Source organism: Molothrus ater, chromosome 5 (genome assembly GCF_012460135.2).
Source record: "Molothrus ater isolate BHLD 08-10-18 breed brown headed cowbird chromosome 5, BPBGC_Mater_1.1, whole genome shotgun sequence".
NCBI lineage: Eukaryota > Metazoa > Chordata > Aves > Passeriformes > Icteridae > Molothrus > Molothrus ater.
Window position 1 is genome coordinate 16,156,914 of NC_050482.2, and position 20,984 is coordinate 16,177,897.

General features: G+C 37.9%; 1 protein-coding gene across 1 annotated transcript in view; it reads left to right on the forward strand.

Moving 5' to 3' along the window:
- The first annotated feature begins 253 nt into the window (after window positions 1-253).
- The window catches only part of TBC1D22A (TBC1 domain family member 22A), a 140,927-nt gene continuing 120,196 nt past the window's right edge, over window positions 254-20,984 (forward strand). The window contains exons 1-5 of the mRNA XM_036401158.2: window positions 254-393; window positions 2,781-2,837; window positions 4,509-4,849; window positions 5,561-5,740; window positions 20,379-20,449. Of these exons, the coding sequence (XP_036257051.1) occupies window positions 332-393; window positions 2,781-2,837; window positions 4,509-4,849; window positions 5,561-5,740; window positions 20,379-20,449 (711 nt within the window). The 5' untranslated portion in view covers window positions 254-331. The remainder of the gene's footprint in view (window positions 394-2,780; window positions 2,838-4,508; window positions 4,850-5,560; window positions 5,741-20,378; window positions 20,450-20,984) is intronic.

Sequence of the window (20,984 nt, forward strand, 5' to 3'; positions counted from 1 at the left end):
TGATTTACAGGAAAGCTTGGGCCGGGGCACAGCCCGGCCGGGGCACAGCGCTGACGGGACACCGGGCGGTGGACACCGTACCTGGGCCGCCCGCGCCCCCGCCCACCCCCAACATCCCCTCGCTGCGATTGGCCCGAGCGGGCCCACCCGGCAGCAATCTCACTTCTGGTTGGCTCAAACTTCCGGGCCTCTTCGGAGGGCCAATAAGGCGCGGGGTTGTTTTCCAGTCCCAAGATGGCGGCGCTCAGTGGTGCTTCTGTGGAAGGGAATGGCGGGGAGTGAAGCCTGAGGAGAGGGCCGGGAGCGCGGAGGGGGATGAGGTGACGCCACTATGGCGAGCGACGGGGGCCGGAAGCAGTTCTGGAAGCGGAGCGGCGCGAAGGTGCCGGGCAGGTGAGAGGAGCCGCGGAAGGTCGGCGTGGCCGGCCCCTAGACGGTGCCGGGCTGGGGGGGCGTCCGTGCCCGTCCCGCTCCGCTGTGACCCCAACACCGCGTTCCTACCCCGCGAGACCCCGCGGGTACTTGAGTCTCCCCGCAGGGTCCGGGTCCGGTCGGTCGCTGCTCGGACGCGGGTCCCTTGTTAGCTCAGCGCTCGGAGCCCTCCGGCGCTGGGCGCCTCCAGTTGTCTGCTAGAGATGGCTGGTGGTCAGTGAGCGCTGGTTCTGGCTTGTGTCAAAAAGGTTGTTCAATAATTGTCCGAATGTGCGGTCCTAGCCTGACATCGCGGTTAAAGGAGTTAACGTGATCGTGGGAATGTGTTCGCCGGGAAATGTTGAGTGGGAGAATGTTTGTAGCTCTCAGCAGGGCCAAGTTAGGATGTTTTGAAACTTGATACAAGTTGTGAAATTTTTGAAATACTTTGTAGGAAGCTGTATTTTCTAGGCATACAGACATGTCTTAGTTTCTGCTACGTATTTCAAAACATTGTCAATTTCTCAGCTTTCTTCTGAAGTGTGAGCAGCAGAGCAGTCGTTGTATTAGTGCAAAGAGCTACAAGCACGTTCTCCCATTCAAGATTTTCCAGGGAATAGACCCCAAAGTCCTGTTAACTCTTTTGACTGTTACATCAGCATGGAAATACATGTTCAGATTATTATTTAACAATAACATTCTTTGGTCTTTTCCTTAAATTGTTCTCACAGTTCAGTTTTCTATATTCTTTTTGTAAGAATGATGTGTACTTGTGGCTCTCAGAGGATAGTAACTCTGTATTTAATACCCTAGACATGAACTCAGCAATGTGGTCTTGCTCATCATTTACCTCCTTTCATTTTCACTTACCCATAAGCACTAACTGGGAGTGGTTTTGTTTCTTTAGTTACAAACTAACTTTTTCAGTCCACCTGTTGTCCTTCTTCTACTATGTTTTCTTTGTAACTTTGCTGAATCTCTTGAGGGTGAAACACTTCTGGCCTTCCTCCCTTGCACAGGATCTATAAATACTTGCAGTTAATTTGCAGGCAACTGCAGGCTTGTGGAAAAACAAGGATACTGTGGAGAATGTGCTTTTGATTTTTTTCATGGCATAGAGAGGACTGTTGATTTCTGTTTGAGTGCATTTGCATGGCAGGTATTCACAGAGTGGTGTAAAGAAAAGGCACCTTCTGTGTGTATGGAAATGGGCAGTGGCACCTGACCCTCATGGGAGTGTAGAGCAGGGATGTGCCTGTGGAGAGGATGGCATGTGGTTCTGTGGAAAGGCTGGTGGGGAATTGATTTCCATTGAATCACATAAAAATCGTTGCAAGTTTTGATAAATCACCATTTTCAGTCGCCCCTAGGGCTAGTTTCACTAGTGTTAATACTGCAGCTGTTGTGAAAATCTAAGCCTCTCTTAAAATCTGTTTTGACTGCAGTCTTTTTGGCTTGGTTCTATCTCAGGTTTACTAGGGTTGGACTTACTTATCCTTATGGTCTGGAGATGGTTTTTGGTGTGTTAGGAGAGCATGTTTGTTCTATGTGATTTTTTTTACAGGTTTGGGTAGTTGTTAATGTTGCATATGATTTATTATCATATAATCATAATGAAATATGATTTATTTCTCTTACAATTAGAGAGTTCTGTTGTAGTAATTTCTAATATGAAGCCACATGTAAGTCTTGATGTGCCTTCTGTGGCATTTTTTTAATTTACAAAATAGTTTCATACCCAGTAACTCGGAGATAATGAACTTTTATTTGTAGATAGTTTTGGTTTTCACACAAAAACATGCTATTTTGTAATGTTAGAGGCTAGTGAGTAAGTCTGTCTTAGGAAGCATGTTTCAAAGCATTCTTTTAGTACTCCTGTGGCTTTTATTCTAAGCTGTCACCTTCTGCATTTTACTGTAGCTTTGTCATCCTTGTACTTTAGTAATGGTTAAGAACTGTCTGGTTGGATTTTGGGTGACAAGGGTATGTAGAAGATTAAATCTCTATAGATATTTCTTTGAGAATTTTTAATTTTTTGCAAGAGATGGAGAAATGATAAATCTGAGAAGAGAATTTTGTAGATTCTTACTGCAGAGTCTAACTTATTTCTTCTTTTAATTTCTGGTTAGAAAAATAAAATAGCCTAAAATAGCCTTAGCTTAGGTTTCACAGAGTTCCTGTTTAGCAAATCTATGATTTTTATTAAATTGCTTCTTAATATGCACATCAATTGCAGCTTCCTTATTGTTAATTTTTGAAACAGACAACTGATGGAACATTTTAAGTTCTCTTTATTACTGACTATTTTATACACAGAAACTCTCCAAATATTTATTATTTTTGTGGTAACTCTCTTTGTTTTCCTTTAGTATCCAACATGTGTACGGAGCTCAGCATCCACCTTTTGACCCATTATTGCATGGAACGTGAGTTAACCTAATATTTAAATATTCCAAGTATTTTCTGTCTCCTCTGTCTTCTCTCTTTTTTTTTTTCCTGTTGGCTGTAAAGTTTATTGTTAGTCTTCCTTTTTCAATTTTTGTCATAATCTTGACTTCCCTGTTTTGACTTCTCCTTTGTGACTTCCTGATGGTTACCATATTTGCAGGAAGAAGTCAGCTCTTTCAGATCTTAACTAAAATAGATTGCCAACTGTTATTATTTATTTTTAATGCCTTATACATGGGAAATTGTGGTAAAGTAAAAAAAGTATCACAAAGACATGTATTTGGTTGGAAGGACGTCATGCTTCTAAATTTTTTCAAGGGCTGGTTTCAGATAGTACAAGTAAACATTCTAGTTAATTTTCATATGATGCAGAGTTGAGGCAGTTGAAATGTGTGATCCTAAGGGTGAAATTAAAAGAAATGAGATTAATTGGCTCAAAATACAGAGGTATAGAGACCCAGTAAGAAAAACTGGAAGTTTTTGAAGTGACAGAACTAGAGAAAGACCTTGCTGTTTTGGACAGTGATGACAAGTCAGGTGAAAGTGTAAGTGTTGTAGCACCTGTTAGGGAAGATACTCCCTGTAGGGAGTATAAAAGAAACATTATAACTGATACTGTGTGAGAACTGGGTAAGAACTTTTTCTGATTTGCAGTTCTGCCTGCCTTGTCTTAACAGAAAAAAAGAAAAACTAACCCAAGTGGAGAGAGAGGGAGGTCAGAAACAAACTCAAGAATGATCTTGATGTGATTCTGTGCCAGATGACCCTGCTTGAGCAGAGAGTTTGGGCCAGATGACCCTCTGTGATCCCTTCCCATCTTACCCATTCTGTGAAAGCACAATTAAATTAATGGCTGTAACTTCTTTATTTCTTGGGAACAGACTAAGAAACCCTCTCAACTTTATACCTTATTCAGCTCACTTCTGAAGGGAGATGTGATTGCTCTGCATTACTGTAAGTGCGAGCAAGTTCCAGGCTAGGGAGGGATACTCGGTTCATATCTCATACTGCCTGTTGACAGAGGGGCAAAAGGTTGGGAGCTGATCAGGGTCCACTTAGACCAGTAACTGGAAGAAATATCTTTCTTCTGAGAAGAGCAAAGTTCTGAAGGAAATCCATGCTGGCATGCCTGGATGGGGAGGAATGATAGATTTAATGAGTTTTAACGTGAGACTTGGTTTGTTTATGACAGTGATTGTATTGCATGATTGCTTATGATGACTTAGGAGTAGACCATGGCTTGATTTCAGCTCCTGTGCTGTTAAGCAGCAATTGCATTGAAAGGGCTGAAATCTACAGCAATGGATGAAGCAAGAGCAGTGCAGTGTGCCCTATTTTATAAGCTATTCTAGTAGTAATCCTTTCATGTGATTTTGGGGGTGGTCCTTTTTTTTTGTTTCTTTAAGAAAAGAGAAGGAAAGATTTGTTTTGCTTCTATTCAAAGTAACAAAGTGTCAGTTTTTACAGCCCTTTTTCTAGATTTCTTCAGCTGTATGTTATGGTGGGTGGATGTAGTGGCAACATGAGTGGAGAGAGATAAACATTTACTACCTATGTAGTATCAACTATGAACTTTCAGGGTTTGGTCCTACCTAGAGTATTTTGCTTCTTACTAGTTTTCTAAATAGTGTTTATTTGTTTTTGAACAGCTTGATAAAACCAGGTTCAAAGCCACCTACAACTCCAGTGAAATTGAAGAAAGTCAGCACCTTCCAAGAATTTGAAAGTAACACAAGTGATGCTTGGGATCTTGGAGATGATGATGATGAACTCTTAGCAATAGCTGCTGAAAACTTAAATACAGAAGTGGTCATGGAAACAGCTCACAAAGTAATTCAGAATCACAGCAAGCTACAAGAACAGCATAAATTTCAGGAAGAACATCTACAGGAAGGAAAACAAGAGGAATTTGCACAGCTGACTTCAGTTGCATGTGGTGATAATAGGCTTGTTAAATCAGTCAGTGAAGGTCATACGTCGAGTTCATTAGGTATGTTGAAAAGTGAAAAAGATCTTGAGAGATAAAGGATGAGAGCTACCATATTTGCCCCTGTAAGACAGTAAACTCTTCCCAACCCCAATATTAAAATAATATTGCAGGAAAATACTGTTTATCACTAGTGATTTGAGAGGAAGACTGCATGCCTTATGAAATTGTAATGCATGTGTATGGCGGTAGAATAAACTTTTTTTTGTTTTCACTATTTGTTTTTCACTATTGTGAAAAACTATAAATAAATTGTAATTAAAATATAAATATAATTAAAATATATTGAAAAGCAGGAGAAAATCATGCAGGTGGACTGGGAGATTCCCCCTCATGTGATCTTTTCCATGGTTTTATATAAGCTTTCAAATGCGATAATTTTAAGATTTCTTGGTGGTTGTTTTTTTAATTTGTTTTCTTTTTTTTTTTTTTTAAGAATGTAAGGGAGAGAACAGCTTTTAGTAACACAGATTGTAGAAATCCATGAGCCTTGCTATTAATATGATCTCTGATGTATTTTAATTGTGGAATACTGCTTCAAAGAGAAATGCTCCTTCTGCTAAATCCAAGTAATTTGAAGTCCAAACTTCTGCTGTACTTCAGTTTGCATTTTTCAAAAAGAAGAATTCTGTTTTAAATTTGCAAATTAAATTCAAGTGATTAGTAGCCTTCTCACTAGCCAAGGCTAACTGCTATACTTCTTTTTCTCTTCAGATAATGCTAGTGAAAATTCTTCCATGCAGAGATCACAGTCACTTCCACAAACTTCCATACCTCCCTTGGCAAGTGGAATGGCAGACTACAGCACCTCAGTTACTCCTGCATTAACTGAGAGAGAAGCATCTCGACTGGACAAATTTAAGCAGCTACTTGCTGGCCCAAATACAGATCTTGGTGAGTGTTTCTCATAGAACCTATGAATTACATCTAAACTGTTCTTAAACTATAGAATTTTCCTGTTTGATGTGCTGTCCTGCCATATGGTTTGGTTAAGATTGATCCTTTCAACATTGAAAATTGATCTTACAAAAGAAAGAATAAAATTGAAAGTTTGTAGTACTCCTGCTTTTAATAAGTGATTTGCATACATCCTACTAATATATGTAGGGTGTTTGATGGGTTCTGGTTCTTTCTCACATTATTTCTTCCTACCAGACTAATCTCTGTAGAAAGAAACCCCACAGTAAAATTAGCTGTGTTTATTGTTAATGCCTGATAATGGAACAGCTTGGTATATAAGTGTGATTTTCATGCTTGGAAATAAATAGGAGTGAAAAACGATGAGGCGTGTAAGTATTACTGCTTGTCTACTCTGTGAGCCTTCATGTTCACAGGCTGATACAGTGGTTCTGTGTCTCATCTGTGAATGCTGACAACAAGTCAATGGGAAAACAAATGTATTGTCAGATAACTTGACTGTTCCCTTTGTTTACTGGATTTTAGCTGCTGAATAGTCAATACAAGTGCCAAGAGGGTATCACAGAATCAAATGGCTTTGTATCCCAAGTGAAAATCTGAAGCAGGATTAGTACACTCCATTTGGAGAACTTGGTGATTAGGAGTTGAGGGCAAAATAATGAATAAAGAAAATGTCTTTGAGGTAGACCATTCTGGAAGATATCTCCAGGAAACTTACAGAAAGAAGTAGAAATTGCATGTTTGTAGTTCTTGAATTGATCCTCTCCTGCCTGGTCATTGTTATGAGGCTTCTTCAATATAATACAGTCCAAGTTGTAGCTTTTATTTTTTTTTTTCCATGCTGTGTCTTATTATCAGATTGATGCTGGGAAAGTACAATTATGGAAACTATAATAACTGCATGAGACTGAGCATTTCAGTGAGTTATAGGACATTCTTATGAAATGCAACTGTGAATAAAGGGAGGTGTTAAAACATATTTTACATAAACTTGAAAATGGTAAACAAATACCACTTTTTAGCCCTTTGATCTAACAGATGTTGTGACCTTTGTGATTGTGACTGACATGGAAGCTCATAGCTTAAGAATGTTGTGATAGTAGAAATCTTTGTTATATAAGGTTGCAAAATCAGAGGAAAGACAGAATTCAGTTTAAACCTATCCATTTCACTTGTGCTGTCTATTTAGTTTAGAATACTTTACCAGTAAATCAGATTTGTGGATTAAAGTGAAATAATTTTGGAAGAAAGTTTCCAGTCCTATTAGGAGTGCAGTCACCCTGTCTATGGTGAACTTAGTCAATATAAAACAAACTATATTTTTTTTTGCTATTGAACTTTATGAATCTCACACTGAAATATGCATAGGAAAGTGAACTATGAGTATGCTTCCTTGATATTAAAATGTGAAAAATATCTAGTAAGCTCTCAATTATTTCTTGTACATACCACTAAATAATGCCTTTTCTACATCTGTTTATAGGAAGCTTTTTCTTTCTCTTGCTGTACAAACTGATAAGTACAGTTTGAAGTTGTGTGAATAGAATTTTATACCCAGTTTTGACTTTTTTGATGCAAATATTTTGACTTTTGTATCTGGAATATGTCGAATAGCACATATATCTATCTACAGGTAATACATTATAGTTTTAGGGAAAGAAATGAACTCGTTATTCATGGCATGCAAGCTCTTGATGATCATGAAGCTCTTAGGAGTAGATCATATATGATGGTAGTGCTTGGACTGAATTCCTGGTATCTGTTAGGGAATGTCTGTGTACACATATATGCAAACATGTATATGCTTATTGCTGTATGCACAGTTCATCAGAATCTGGTGGGTGCATGTCTATATGCGTTTTTAATGTGTGCATTTTTGGAAGATGCTTGGTTTAGCTCTGTGCTACAGTGACGATCATATTTAAAAAGTATTCTTGCTTTATAATGACAGCAGTAGCCTGAGAAAGTGGACTTTTTAATTTGTTGTTGGGGTGGTTTTTGTGTTGGGTTTTTTTTTTTTTTCTGTTTTCTTCAGAACAATACTGGAAATGTTCTAAGGTAGAAACTAGGCAATAGGTTCCAAGCTAAAATTTGTGGTGAGTAATATAGGGATAGGTGGCTTTTCTGGTGCAGATGACTTATTCTGTGTGTGTGTGGGGGGGGTGATGTGGTATGTGTGAGTATGTTTTGTGTTAGACCCACAAATAGTTGGGCTTTGTTTGTCACAGTGAATTAAATTAGTAGGACATGGAGACATTTTTGTAAATATTTCCCTTCATTTCTGAAAGTATTAGGCTTGGTTTTGCTTGGAAGTAGAAGTACACTGAAGTAAAGTATTTCTATTGTGTTTGTTTTCTTGGTATAGTTTCACATTTTGTTGAAATAGATTATGTAACAAGTCCTTTCAAAGCAAAATAGAAGTAAGTTAATTTGTGGAACTGTAGCCATGTCATGCACATAGTCTCTTATCATAACAAGAGAAATCAACATTGACTATGAATACAAAGTAATGCAAATGACCTTGAAATCCTTTGATTCACACTTGAATAATCATCCTATAAAGATGGTGTAAAATGCAAAAAGAAGAATTACGTATATAAATTTGGAAGTGAAGATTATTTTAATCATTGGAAACCACGAATAGATTTTGGAGTTGGGTTTGGTTCACAGGCTGGCTACTTTGAACTTGTGGAAATAGGTAGTTACTGCAAGAAATGTGGGCTGGTAGAAGGAGCCTATTGTAAGAAGCAGTTTGGTTGGATGGGGACTTTGGGAGTGACCCCTGTCAATTAGATTGTAGTGAGTGCAGGGGTGCAGGGTCAGGAAGCAGAGTGGGGCTGCTGCTAGGATAGCTGAGCTCAGGAGACAGCTGTGAGGTAGCTGTAGGGTCTGTTTGTCTGCATAGCTTCCCACTCCTGGTAGTGCATGCCAGCTTATTCAGCAGGAATAATTCACAGTGGTTTTGTGCAATCAGCCTGTGTTTATGCTTCACTTGCAGTCAGTTTGCTGCAGACTTACTGAATTTCAGGTCTTGTCTTTCTTTGTAATGGACCTTGCATTACTAAGTGAAGATGGGCTTGCAGAATTTTTACTAACAAGTTGCTTGCTTTAAGAGGGGGGAACAGAACTTTGACAAAGCAGTGTGGGGGGCAGTATTTCTGAGAAGAAATTTTTCTTTCGTTCACAGACCACATTGTATATATTAGAGGAACAGTACTGCTGTGTCTATCAGATTTCCGATTAAAGTTTAATTCTTTTTGTTCAACTTGTGTTTTTTAGTAATCTTGTAAAATGTTTTAGGGAGATGTTAACTGTGCAAACACAATGTAAGCAATGTTGATAAAATCTGACAAAGCAACAAACAAGTTATTGCATACTTGCAACTTCAGCACAGCTGATGTATGATGGGTTACTAATATAAATTTAAAAATTAGCTGATAAAAGCATTGAGGAAGTGCTTTAATCTTCGAATCAACTATTTTTCTGTTTTTTACACATATATGGCTAATGAGTATGTAATTGGATGTGAGAAATGTGTTTATTTAAGTAAAATAAGAACCAGTGGTAAACCTGGTGTGCTCTGTTCTCTTCATTTAATAAAGCTTCAAAACACTGTATTGCTACCATTATGCAACATAACACCTGTATTATTTCAGAGTCAAACCAACTAATTTCTAAAGTTGTAAAATTGTTTTGCATGTTAGGGTCACCATTTTTCCTACTTAGTCATGACAAATCCCAAGCTGAATAAAATATGTTGAAGTTTTAGCACACTATCTTGATAAAAATAATAGAAGGCCCTGTAAAAGCACCCATGAGAATTGTGAAGTATTCCCATCTTAAATTTACTCCAGCTGCTGTACACATTCAAGAGCACTTTTCATTTTACTTTTAAAAGAAATCATCTATTTTTCTTTCTCCTTATGACCAGATCTCAAAAAGGAAACCTTTTTGGGGAGTACTGGAAGTGGCTGAGTTGGGTGCTGTCTCTCTTAGCTAATCTTTTGCTATGGAAGTAGTGGATAATGTTGTGAAGCCTTACTGAACTTGTAAAGAATAGCTGAACTTTTGATTTATCTGATGGTGGCAAAAACTAATTACGTCATTTTACAGGATTTAAAATGCTGTAATCTCAGATTATTTTATAACAATAGCTGGTTGTCTCTGTGTGCTATAATAAAAGAAGTCAAGAATGGTTCTCTAGAGATTAAATTCAGAAAGAAAACATGTAGATATCTCTTTTCCCCATCACAGCAGTCTTCTGTATTGTTGCAGCAACTTGAAATAGGATTTTCCTATTCATGGTCACATCCATTGTAGATTTATATTAAACCTGATCTAACATAGTAATTACCTTTTCTTTCACTTATGGCTCATAAATCTAGTATTCTGTAACCAGTCTGTTATGTCCTATAAAATTGCTTGCCAAACTGGTGCTATTGAAAAGTTTCAATACCTTTACAAAATGCATTAATTGAAATGAACTTGATTAATTTTGTCCCCAGCTTCATTAATTTATCTGCACTAAGCTACACAGTGATTTATCTCTGTGCTCCTAGTACATCCATGTAATTTAGAATTTTAATGCCCTCTACAGCTGTGCATTACTTGTAGTTGACCATGTGAGTGCCTATTCTTCTTTTAGTTTGTTGATATATAGTATAAAGTTAATATGTGTCCTACTGCTGCTTCGTGTGATGTGCCATTAGTCATATCTGTCTTTTCAAATTATTATCACCAAAAGGTGTCCTCTCTGATTCTTGTTCTGTTTTAGTTAGCTTTTTATCTACAAAACATGCTTTCCTATTTAGCTAATGAAAAAAGATTATTAACCAGACAGTATTGTACCAGTAGACTATGTAACACCTTTTTTATTAATTCAGTCTTCTGAAAGAAATGAATGTCAAATATCCATTATTTATTCCCTTTTTAGTTACTTGTTGCAGAATTAGTATTTTGTCTTCCTATTTTCTGTGGGTTGGTCTCATAACTTGTATTTTCATTTAATAGTAAGCATTTATTCTGATTACTGCTCTGGTGGTATATTTCAATGTAAAGGTATTAATTTATGATTTTTCATTTTAACTAGATGATAATAGATTCTTGAAACAATTTTGAGAAGATTTTGCATAGTTTGTTTCTTCAAGATACATTTCTCTTCCTTTGTTAAGATTGACATAGTAGGTCCAGACCTGTGCTGATTCTGGCGATTGCTCCAGTTTGGGTGCAGGACCTTACACTTGCCCTTGGAGAACTTCATGGGGTTTGCCTTGGCCCACCTCTCAAGCCTGTCCAAGTCTCCCTGGATGGGATGCACTCCTTCCAGCAAATCCACTCTGTCACAGCTTGGTGTCATCTGCCAGCTTGCTGAGTGTGCTCTCGGTCCCTCTGTCAGTGTCTTGAGGAAGACACTAAATGGTATTGGCCCCACTGTGGACTTCATGGGATACCACTTGTTACTGGCTTCCACTTGGAGCTGACTGCAACTCTTTGGATAAGGAACTGACCAAATGTCTGCATCTTACAGCCCATCACTCAAACAAATCTCTCCAGTTTTAGTGGCAAGGATGTTGTGGGGGACTGTATCAAAGTCTTGCAAAGAACTGTGGTTTAATTTTAGATTAATGTTGTTTTTTAACAAGGATTTGTTAATTTTGACTTGAGTGAAGACTCCTTACTCTTATGTGTTCCAAACACCACCTATCATTGATTTAAGTTTTTATTGAGGGGAAAAAAAAGAGTAAGGCTGAACCAGCTGCAGCTCCTGTTAACAAACAAGATAATCCTTCCCTTTTCTCAGTTCTGAAAAACAAGCCTGTGACCTAAAGCTTTACCTTTTTTTTTTTTTTTGTCCAGATTTTTGGTATTCAAGTATGACTCTAATAAATGGGTAAGAGGCATTGTGAAGTACACAGATGAGCCTAGTTCTGAGGTTCTGGACTTCTTGTCTAAAAATAGAAATCCGTGGGATTTTTGTTACTATCAGAATAGCTTAGAGACTAAGCTGTTTCTTTTTGTATGGATGTCCACAGGGAACATTTCAGGTTAAAACCATTGATCTGCTCAAAAAGTGTCCTTAAAACTCCCATGTTATACTCATGGCTCCATTAATGAAGAGTGGAGTTCTGTACTATGTCTTTTTCCAAGTGGATTTGGAATTACAGTGGGACTCCTAAGTTCAGCTGATGTGAAGGGGTTACTGTTATAAAAAAAACCCAAACCACTAAATTATCATTCAAATTTCTGTGTACATAGAAAAATTGTTGTGGTAGTTACAATAACTGATCATCAAAAAAGAAAAGAGTTAGCATTCTACTCCAGATTACAAGATGGATTAATTAAAAGGGTTTTTTTTTGGTGTCCATTAAAGTTTTAGCAGAATTTTTAGGAGATCATTGCACTGGTTTTTGATCAGATGTTCAAAAACAGTCTGTGAGTCTTAGGCATGTGGTGAACAATACAGTGAAGAGGGGTATTTTAGTCTGGATGAACTGGGAGAAAGCGAAGTACTACATGATGAAATGTTCTTTTAGTTTTTGTGTTTGTATGGCTGTTTGGTTTGTTTTTGGTGTTCCATCTCTCTTCCTTACCTGAGAGCATCATGAAAGCTGAACTTATACTTTGTGAAACCTGTATTATCCAGTAAAATACATGGGTGAGAAGTTCAGTGTTCTCTCTTGAAGTCACAGACTGAGGGAGCAGCTTTGCCTCTTCCCATGATGTTTTGCAGACGTTGTGGCATGGGAGGGACTTACCAGGAATGTCACCAACAAGACTACTGAGAACTCTGAACATGCTCTGTGTCCTTAAGCTTTTGAACATCAAGATTAGCAATGTACCTGTTGTTATGAGTGGCACAGACAGCTTGTAAATCAGTTTACGAAGGCTCAAGGAAGTATAATTAATCCTTTAGGTTTTCTTGCCAGCATCTCTTTCACTATTAATAATGTTGGAACCTAAGTCATTGTTACTTCATTAGCAGCATGCCCAGAACTGGAAGAAGTACATAAAACTTGTCTGGGATGGTAAACACAGTGGAACACGTTTCACTGTGTATGTCTGTGCTGTGCTGTCTCCCTGTTGCAGATTATTGGTTGGTTTTGCCCTCACGTGTGTTTTAGCCACAATGGACAATTACTCTGGATGTGATGTATGTTTGCAGTTAACTGAGAAAAACTTACATGGATTAGAGATTAAGGGCTAGCCTTATAGAGGAATTTGATATAATAGAACCTATAGTAAAGCTAAACTAAATAATACAGTGCAACCACTGAAGTAAAGACTCATAATTAAATCATTTAGAGCTGCTTTTTTTTTTTAACATTCAGAACAGGGTATAAAAGGCTTTCCCTTAGTTGTACATGAAAAGTTAGAAACTTTTTCAATGGCATTAATGTAAAAATAAAAACAGTTGATATTGCACAGAAATTGGATGTTTTGGGAGAACTATGAAAAACAACATCTGCTGCTGCAACAGTTGTTCTCCATTACTTATCGTTTCCATCACTGGCTTCACATGTTGCAGGTCTTGGCAATTTCAATAATTTTTTTGCCTTACTTTTCCTAATCACTTGCTTTCTTGTACCTTGTAACACTAACCTCATCTGCTTCTGCTTCTGATTTTTTTATGTGGAGTAGCAGACAAGATGTACTTTCCTACTCTTTTCTAGCAAAGGCTCTGAAAACGATCTTACCCTGTATTTACAAAGGTGAATTGGACTTTATTTCCTGTTTCTGCAGCATTCAGAATAACTCTTTGTTCCACTGAGAAGATTAGGAGCAGTGTTTGATTAAAAAAAAAAAAAATTAATGAAGTGCCTAACAGAGCTATTATTCATTTTGAAAACCAGTTGCTGTAGTTGCCATAGTAATAACAAGCCCTGTATTAAAGTTATTTTCTATAGGTACTGCCTGTATTATAACGTGCTGTTGGGGGAGCTACAGTTCTGTGCATCTCTGCTTTTGAAAGAATTTTCCAGCTTTTTATAGTTAAAATATCCAAGGAATTTATGTTGTAGGAACATAAAACATGTAAATCTAGTTTATCATATCTATCATGGAGTTGCTCATGCAGGCCATGACTTCATGTAGCCATGTATAGTAATCTCAATGAAATAACAGCTGTATCAAAAATGAATAATACATACAGAGAAATTTTGAACTCCTTTAATATTTCTTATATATTTGTAATGGGTAGAATGATTAGCTTGTAGTTCCAAGAAAAATACTTGTCAACTTGGTTGTTTGGCCTCATGTTTTAGGTGTAGTGGGTAATAACTCCAGTAATTGCTTGTACAGTTAAAAGCTGGCAAACTAATGGCATGTTTTCTTTGTAAAATTCCCCATGAAATATTTATGGAATATGAGAAGTCTTGAAATCTAAATGCAGTAAAAGGATAGTCCTAAGATTTCTGTTAGAACAATTGCTTTAAACTTTTTCTTCCTCAGAGAGAGGAAACGTATCTGTAAATGTATTGTAGTAAGCCAGGTCAAACAATTTTTTTCCTAAATTAAATTAATCATATTAATTTGAAGGATTTTCATACCACATTATACCTTCATAATAAAATATCCTAAAGCACTGTTTCTGTGAAAAGTAACTGCTGTCTCCTAAGCAGAAGTGATAGTTGGCTAGTAGGAACAAATTGAGATACTTTTTGTCTAAAATCTATGGGGATTTATAAATTCTTTCATACCCATTGGTCACAGAATTATGTCAAGTAATGAGGCAGCTGAAAAACAGACTAACAATTGGGGCTTAAACTGTTTCTTCAGAAAGAATCCTTTTAGTTTGAGAAAGAGTTCACAGGCAGGGTTTTACAGGTACTGTTTTTGGATCTGGCTTATTTCAGCTGGTTCTTTGCTCACTCTTTTAACAAATGATTGCGTCTATAATTAGAATGTTTACAAGTGCTCATTTTCAAAATAATTGATCTGGAAGTTTAGGAAAATATTAATTGTATTGAAACAAGAATATTTTTGCAGTACTCTCTTGATTGAACATGTGTGTCTGATTTGTAGGTGCTATTAAAACTCTTGTAGAATGTCTGTGCTTGGGAACATGCTTGGTGACTCAAAACTAGGATGTCTAATTCCTTGGGAAATCTGCAAGGGGAAGGAGTTGCTCTAATGACAATTCATTGACGTTATGCTTTGACTAGGGAGAAAGGATTTTAATTAATTATTAAACCATTTGTCATTGGCTGAAATGTTACAAAGTTTATAAAATAGTTTGGGTTTGAAGGGACCCTTAAGACATCTAGTTCAATACCCATGCAATTAGCAGGGACATATTCAACTAGATCAGGTTGGTCTGAGACCCTCACCCAGACATAGGACATTCACAACTCCTCTGGGCAACCTGTTCCAGTGTTTCACCATCTTCACTGTAAAAAATTTCTTCCTTACATCTAGTCTGAAGCCACTGTCTTTCAGATTAAAACCCCTTGTCATATCAAAACAGACGCTGACAAAAAGTCTGTCCCCATTTTTCTTATCTCTCCCTTTAAGTATGGAAAGGCCCCAACAATGCTGCCCAGAGCCTTTCTTTCCAGGCTGAACAGCTCTCTCAGCCTGTCTTTATAGGAGAGGTGGTCCAGCTGATGCTGGCCACAAGCTAAACAGTTTCCTTTAATGAAAGATCTTCATGGTGCAAATACAGCAAGAGGCACACATAATACAGTGTGACAATTTTATTAGTTTAACAAATTAGCATACTTAACAGAAATCATCCAATTAGAAGAACAGTTAATTAAGTAATCCCCCTTTTGATTCTGCCCCCCACTGAAGCTGCCCCTAGCTTCTAACCCCACATTTATTACGGATATAATACATAGTGAAAAAATAGTGGTTCACACTATAGAGGAAGACTAAATAAGATTCCAGGAAGGTTAGCTTATTGTTCTAAAATTTAGGTAAGGGGGTAGGAAGAGTACTATAGTTAGTTAAGGAGCTATACAACTATACAATAGTAGTCTACAGAGCTACAAATATATGGAAAATGTAAAAAACCCAAAAATCTGTTTAGCGTTACAGCCCCCTGATCATCTACATGGCCCTCTGGGCTTGATCTAAAACGTCCATGTCTTCCTCTTACTGAGGACTCTAGGGCTGGATGCAGTACTCCATGCCCACCTGGGGCTCTCACCAAAGTGTGGTAGAGGGGGCAGAATTACCTCCCTTGACCTGATGGCCATGCTGCTTTTGAGGCAGCCCAGAACACGTTTGACTTTCTCACCTGTCCAGCCTCTTGTCCACCAGTACCCACCAGTCCTTCTCCCATGTGTATTGATCTAATCCCTCCATCCCCTGGCCTGTATTTATACTGGTTGGTTGCCCCAGCCCAGGTGCAGGACCTTTCACTTGTTCTTGTTAAACCTGATACCATTCCCATGATCCCACTTCAACTTGTCCAAGTCCTTCTGAATGGCATCCCAGCTCTCAGCTGTGTCAACCACACCACTCAGCTCAGTGTCACTCCAAATTTGCTGAGGGTACACTTCATCCTGTGGTATATGTCACCAACATGGAATGACACTGGGCTCAGTATGCACTCCTGAGGGGCATCACTCATCCCTGATCTCCATCTTGACCATTATTCCCTGGATGTGCTCATTCAAGCAATTCTTCATTCACCAAAGTGTCCAGCCATCAACTCCACTTCTGTCTCCAATATAGAGAAGGATTTTATGGGGCAATATGTCAAAAGTCTACAGAAGTCTAATAGATGACACCTGTAAAGCCTTTCCTTGTTCCACTGATTAGTCACTCCATTGTAGAAGGCCAAAATGCTGCTCAGGCAGGACTTGTTCTGGTCAGCTATGATGACTGTCTCAAATCACATCACTGTCCTGCACGTGCCTTCACAGAGCTTCTAGGAAGGTCTTCTGTCCATGATCTTTCCAGGCACAAAAGTGAGGCTGACCAATCTGTAGTCTCCAGGGTCCTCTTTTTTAAAAAAATTAAGTCTCTAGTGTCTCAAGATAACCTGAGAACTGAAATGTGAGTATTTCAATTACATGTGGTTATTTGATTTTTAGGAACTCACCTGTTGAGTCATTTGTAAGAATAAAGCCCATCTTAAAGACTGTAATAGAGACACTTGCTGTAAAATTTAGTTATGTATGTCTAATAAAATGCACATGTAGTTAATGTATTTTAACAGCAGTATTAGAATTTGGCTTCACTGTCAGGCTTTTATGTATGTCTAAAATGATACTCTTGTGTATATGCTTCAATTTTTTTTTCTCTTCACCAGAAGCGTTTTTATTTTATGTAATAGTACAGTTAGACTAAGTCTTCCAGGAGCTACTTTGGTCCTGCTGTTGTAATTGCTGTTGGAAAGGGCAGGGTCCTTTGTTTTCGTTCCTCTTGTTTTGGTGATGAACCATCAGAGGAAAGCATCACTTGATGCTTTAGCAGTAGTGCCATGCAAGGGTCAGACTGTGTGCTTTTGGGGTTTGCCACTACACCTCATAAGAATTCTTGTATAGCCCCTTTGAGTTTTCCTGTGTGCTCTTTGTCACTGGCCAAATAGTAGTTGAGCTCACTGTAGTGAAAAGTTAGGGCCAGAATTCTATATGTTTCTTTGGATTAGTCTGGGATCCTGGAATTTCGGAAGGCTATGATGTAGGATAGCAGCCAGTGTGAAGAAATAGAACTATCACATACCCAGGGCTAATGGTTTGTAATGGAATTGACTTAACTCTCAGTTGTGCAATCATCTGTCTAACAGTCCTCTGTCCTGAAAGCAATTACTGTACCACTTATGAAAGCAAAACCAGAAACAAAAGCCTTGAGAAAGTTCAGAAGGATGGCATGACAACAGAGCAGAGGAGGTTATTAAATACAATAGAAGGTTATTAAATACAATCCAAAAGGTAAAGTTCTGTGTCAAATAAGGAGAGCAGAGAAGAATATGAATCCTGTCAGGCCAAATGAATGGAAGCATTTCTAAAAGAGAGTTTGAGAAACAACTTAGAAACATGTAAAAACTAGCTTTGAATGGGTGTTCTCAGATATATTGAGAGAAGGAGCATCGCTGAAGATTTGGTAGGCCCAGCAGGCAATCTAGGTGTAAAAAGAGCTCCCAGAGACGATAAGGCAGTGGCAAAGCAACGTAGATAATTGTGTTCAGCATGGAAGAATGTAGGGACGTATTCACTCCCAAAATCCTACATGATGGATAAATAGAGAATCTGTTTCAAATAAGTGGTGTAAAAACCCCCATCATTTGTCCCTGGTTTTCACTTCCATGCTGAGATTTCCTTCCAGAAAGAGCAGTCCTTTTGAACCCACTCCCATAGTGTGTGTTACTGTTTGGAATTACATGATAGCCCAAGCTATCCTGAATTAAAGGAAGTGTATGTTCATTGCAGAATAGGATCGGGAGGGGAGGGAGGGAAAATAAGCTGTGTTCCAATTTGCTTCTGTATTTCCTATCTTTGGCCTTAAATGAGTTACTTAAAAGTAAGTGGAATTTTTGTACTTGGTGATTTGGGATGATCTGTCACTCAATCATATGCTTCACATTTCTGATTGTGACAGTAGATCTGCATGTTTTCCTTTTTTATACTTTTTCTTACTTTACATGTGCTGTTTTCAGAGGTTGGTACCCATGTTTGGGCACGGATTCCTATTGAGGTGAGTTAAGGGTGGAGCAAAAATATGGAAAGGTGAAAGATTAGAATAGGTTCGGTGGGTATAGAGTTGAGAATTGACAACTGTGTTACTAGAAAATAATAAAAGTGGTTGCTGAGTTAGAATTTATTTTCTATATTCTTCATATACTAACTACACAGTTTGTAAATGGTATGATTGTACATAAAGACAGCCAAAACTTGAAACTTGAGCAAAATGATTGTGTAAGGAAGTAAGAAACTAATGCACAAGATAAGTTTTCATTCAGCCTGGACACAAATAGATTAGACCCAGTAAAGTATATTTGTTCATAAATACTGCACAAGGACAAGTAGAGCAGGAATATGCACAGTTGGAGATTTTGATTTTGAAGACTTGAGGCTTTCATTGGTATTAAAACAATTGGAGCTAACTGTCATGCTTATGTCAGTGGAAGGGAAATATAATTTGTAGATTGTTAGTTAAGGCAGATATTATCTCTTTTTTATTGTTTTTGTTCATAAACGATACAAAATACTGTTTTTCTACTCTTGTTCATGTTATATGTTTATTTTGCCTTTACATCTTCTGACCACTTCCTGCCTTTCTAGCTTTTAGACTATAACCAGTGATACTGTTACTTATGCTGTAGTGCTTGGTAGGGTGGGGATTTACTTGGAATCAGATCATGATGGAATTGCAGACGTGGTCGGGGCTGCAAGCCAGTACTAAAGCTGCTTGGAGGCTGAGCAAACTCCCTGGGGTGTGGAGAACTACTGTAGGTGATGTGAGAAATTGCTGTATGTAACAAACCACAGTGTGAGAAGCTGACACAAATTGTAGATGGCACCCTATGGTATGCCTGGATTTCACAAGTAGTCAAGAGAGAAATGTGTGAGAGGTGCCCAAACAGTGTCATTGTATGGAGGGAGGCACTGAGAGATCACTTAGGAAAGTGCAGTGTTACAAGAGCAATGGTGCCTGATAATCATTTCAGAAATTCCATATTTAGGTATAACAGTAGCAAAACTGGGACCATGAAGGGAAGAAATAATTGGAGTGGTTTGTTAAATGGGGCAGAGACAAGGAAGTAGCAGGGTTAAGGGATGTGACCAGCTGCTGTCTGGGGTTCGTGTTGGGCAGCTTGTGCGTGATGATCACAGCTGGAGTATGACAAATTAAACTTCTTTCAGTTGCTTATTGCATCTTTTTCTCATTGAATCCTTGTGTTTGCAGTGACAGCATACTCATAACAAAGTGTATTTGTGTGCCAGCCTGTGACTTCTTGAATTTATCTCCTAATCTGTCTGTTCTGTCTGACAAGTTCTACTTTCATTTTTTTTTTGCATCTTTGGTTCACACTGGACTCTGGTAGTGTCATATTTTTCTAATGTTACTGATCCTTTGGTCATTTTTTAATTCTTCAATGCCTCTCAACTCCTTGAGAGGAAGGATAAGGGGGAAATTTATTGTGAACTGTGAAATTTCTTGGGGTTATGTGTATAAGCATGCTTTCATGTTTCCTCCATCCATGCATATTTAGTGTGCAGAAGTACTGTGAACTTCTTAATGTTTTTTGAAAGCATATGCTGCTGCTCCTTATTTTGTGCAGACTTTAATAATGTAACAACTGTTTTACCTGCTTTGATACACTGTATTCCTTTCTCATGTATCTCAAAAATATTTGGAAGAATAATACATTTATGTAGTGGGTTGCCAACTGTGACAATATAAGGCATGTATACCAAACAGTAATGCTGAGAAATACTCCAGAGAGTTACCTTATCACACTCAGTACCTATTACCATAGGTGTCCCTATGGATAGCAATTATCCAGTATTTTATTAATTCATTAGGATTGCCCTATATTTCTGTAATCACTGGATTTTCTAAGAAGACTATTGTTGTGAATGCCTTTATGCTAATTTGAATGTATCTGTGTATGTAAATTGGTAGTAATTTCCTTGCTTCTTATGAAACCATTGTGTTTTAATAGATGAATTGAGAAAATTGAGTTGGTCTGGCATTCCCAAACGGGTTCGTCCAATTGCATGGAAGCTTCTTTCAGTAAGTTGTATTTTTTTTATTTTATTCTTCCTCTGCATTTAGTACTAATAGCTTTTTCAAGCATTGCAAATGATTTTGCTTGAATTGTAATCCATCAGTGATGGTTGGAAACGTGTCTTGTGCTGAATTGTAATGGAAGTTATGTTCTTTTACTCAATTTCAGGATTAATCTATCAAAATGAAAAGAGGGGGATGAGAAGTAGTAGTAAATCGTGCCTGCTGTATATCTTTATTTTTCAGCCTGGCTTTCTGTGAAAGAAGGGCTCATGATAACAGTGGCTTCTTTCAACCAGTTTTGATGGAATGGTGGAGAGTTCAAAGACAAGTACATTCTTAACAGCTTTCTTGAAAACAGACACATAGTAGGGAAAGCAAAGCCTATCAGCGTCCTACGAAAGGCTTCATTCTGACTTCACATTAAAGTAACTGCAAGAAAGGATTAACACTGTAGTGAGGAAAAGCAGTGATAGGATCTATAGGTTTTTTTGGCTGATTCTTCTATAGTGCTTTAAGATGAACAACTCTGAACCACTGT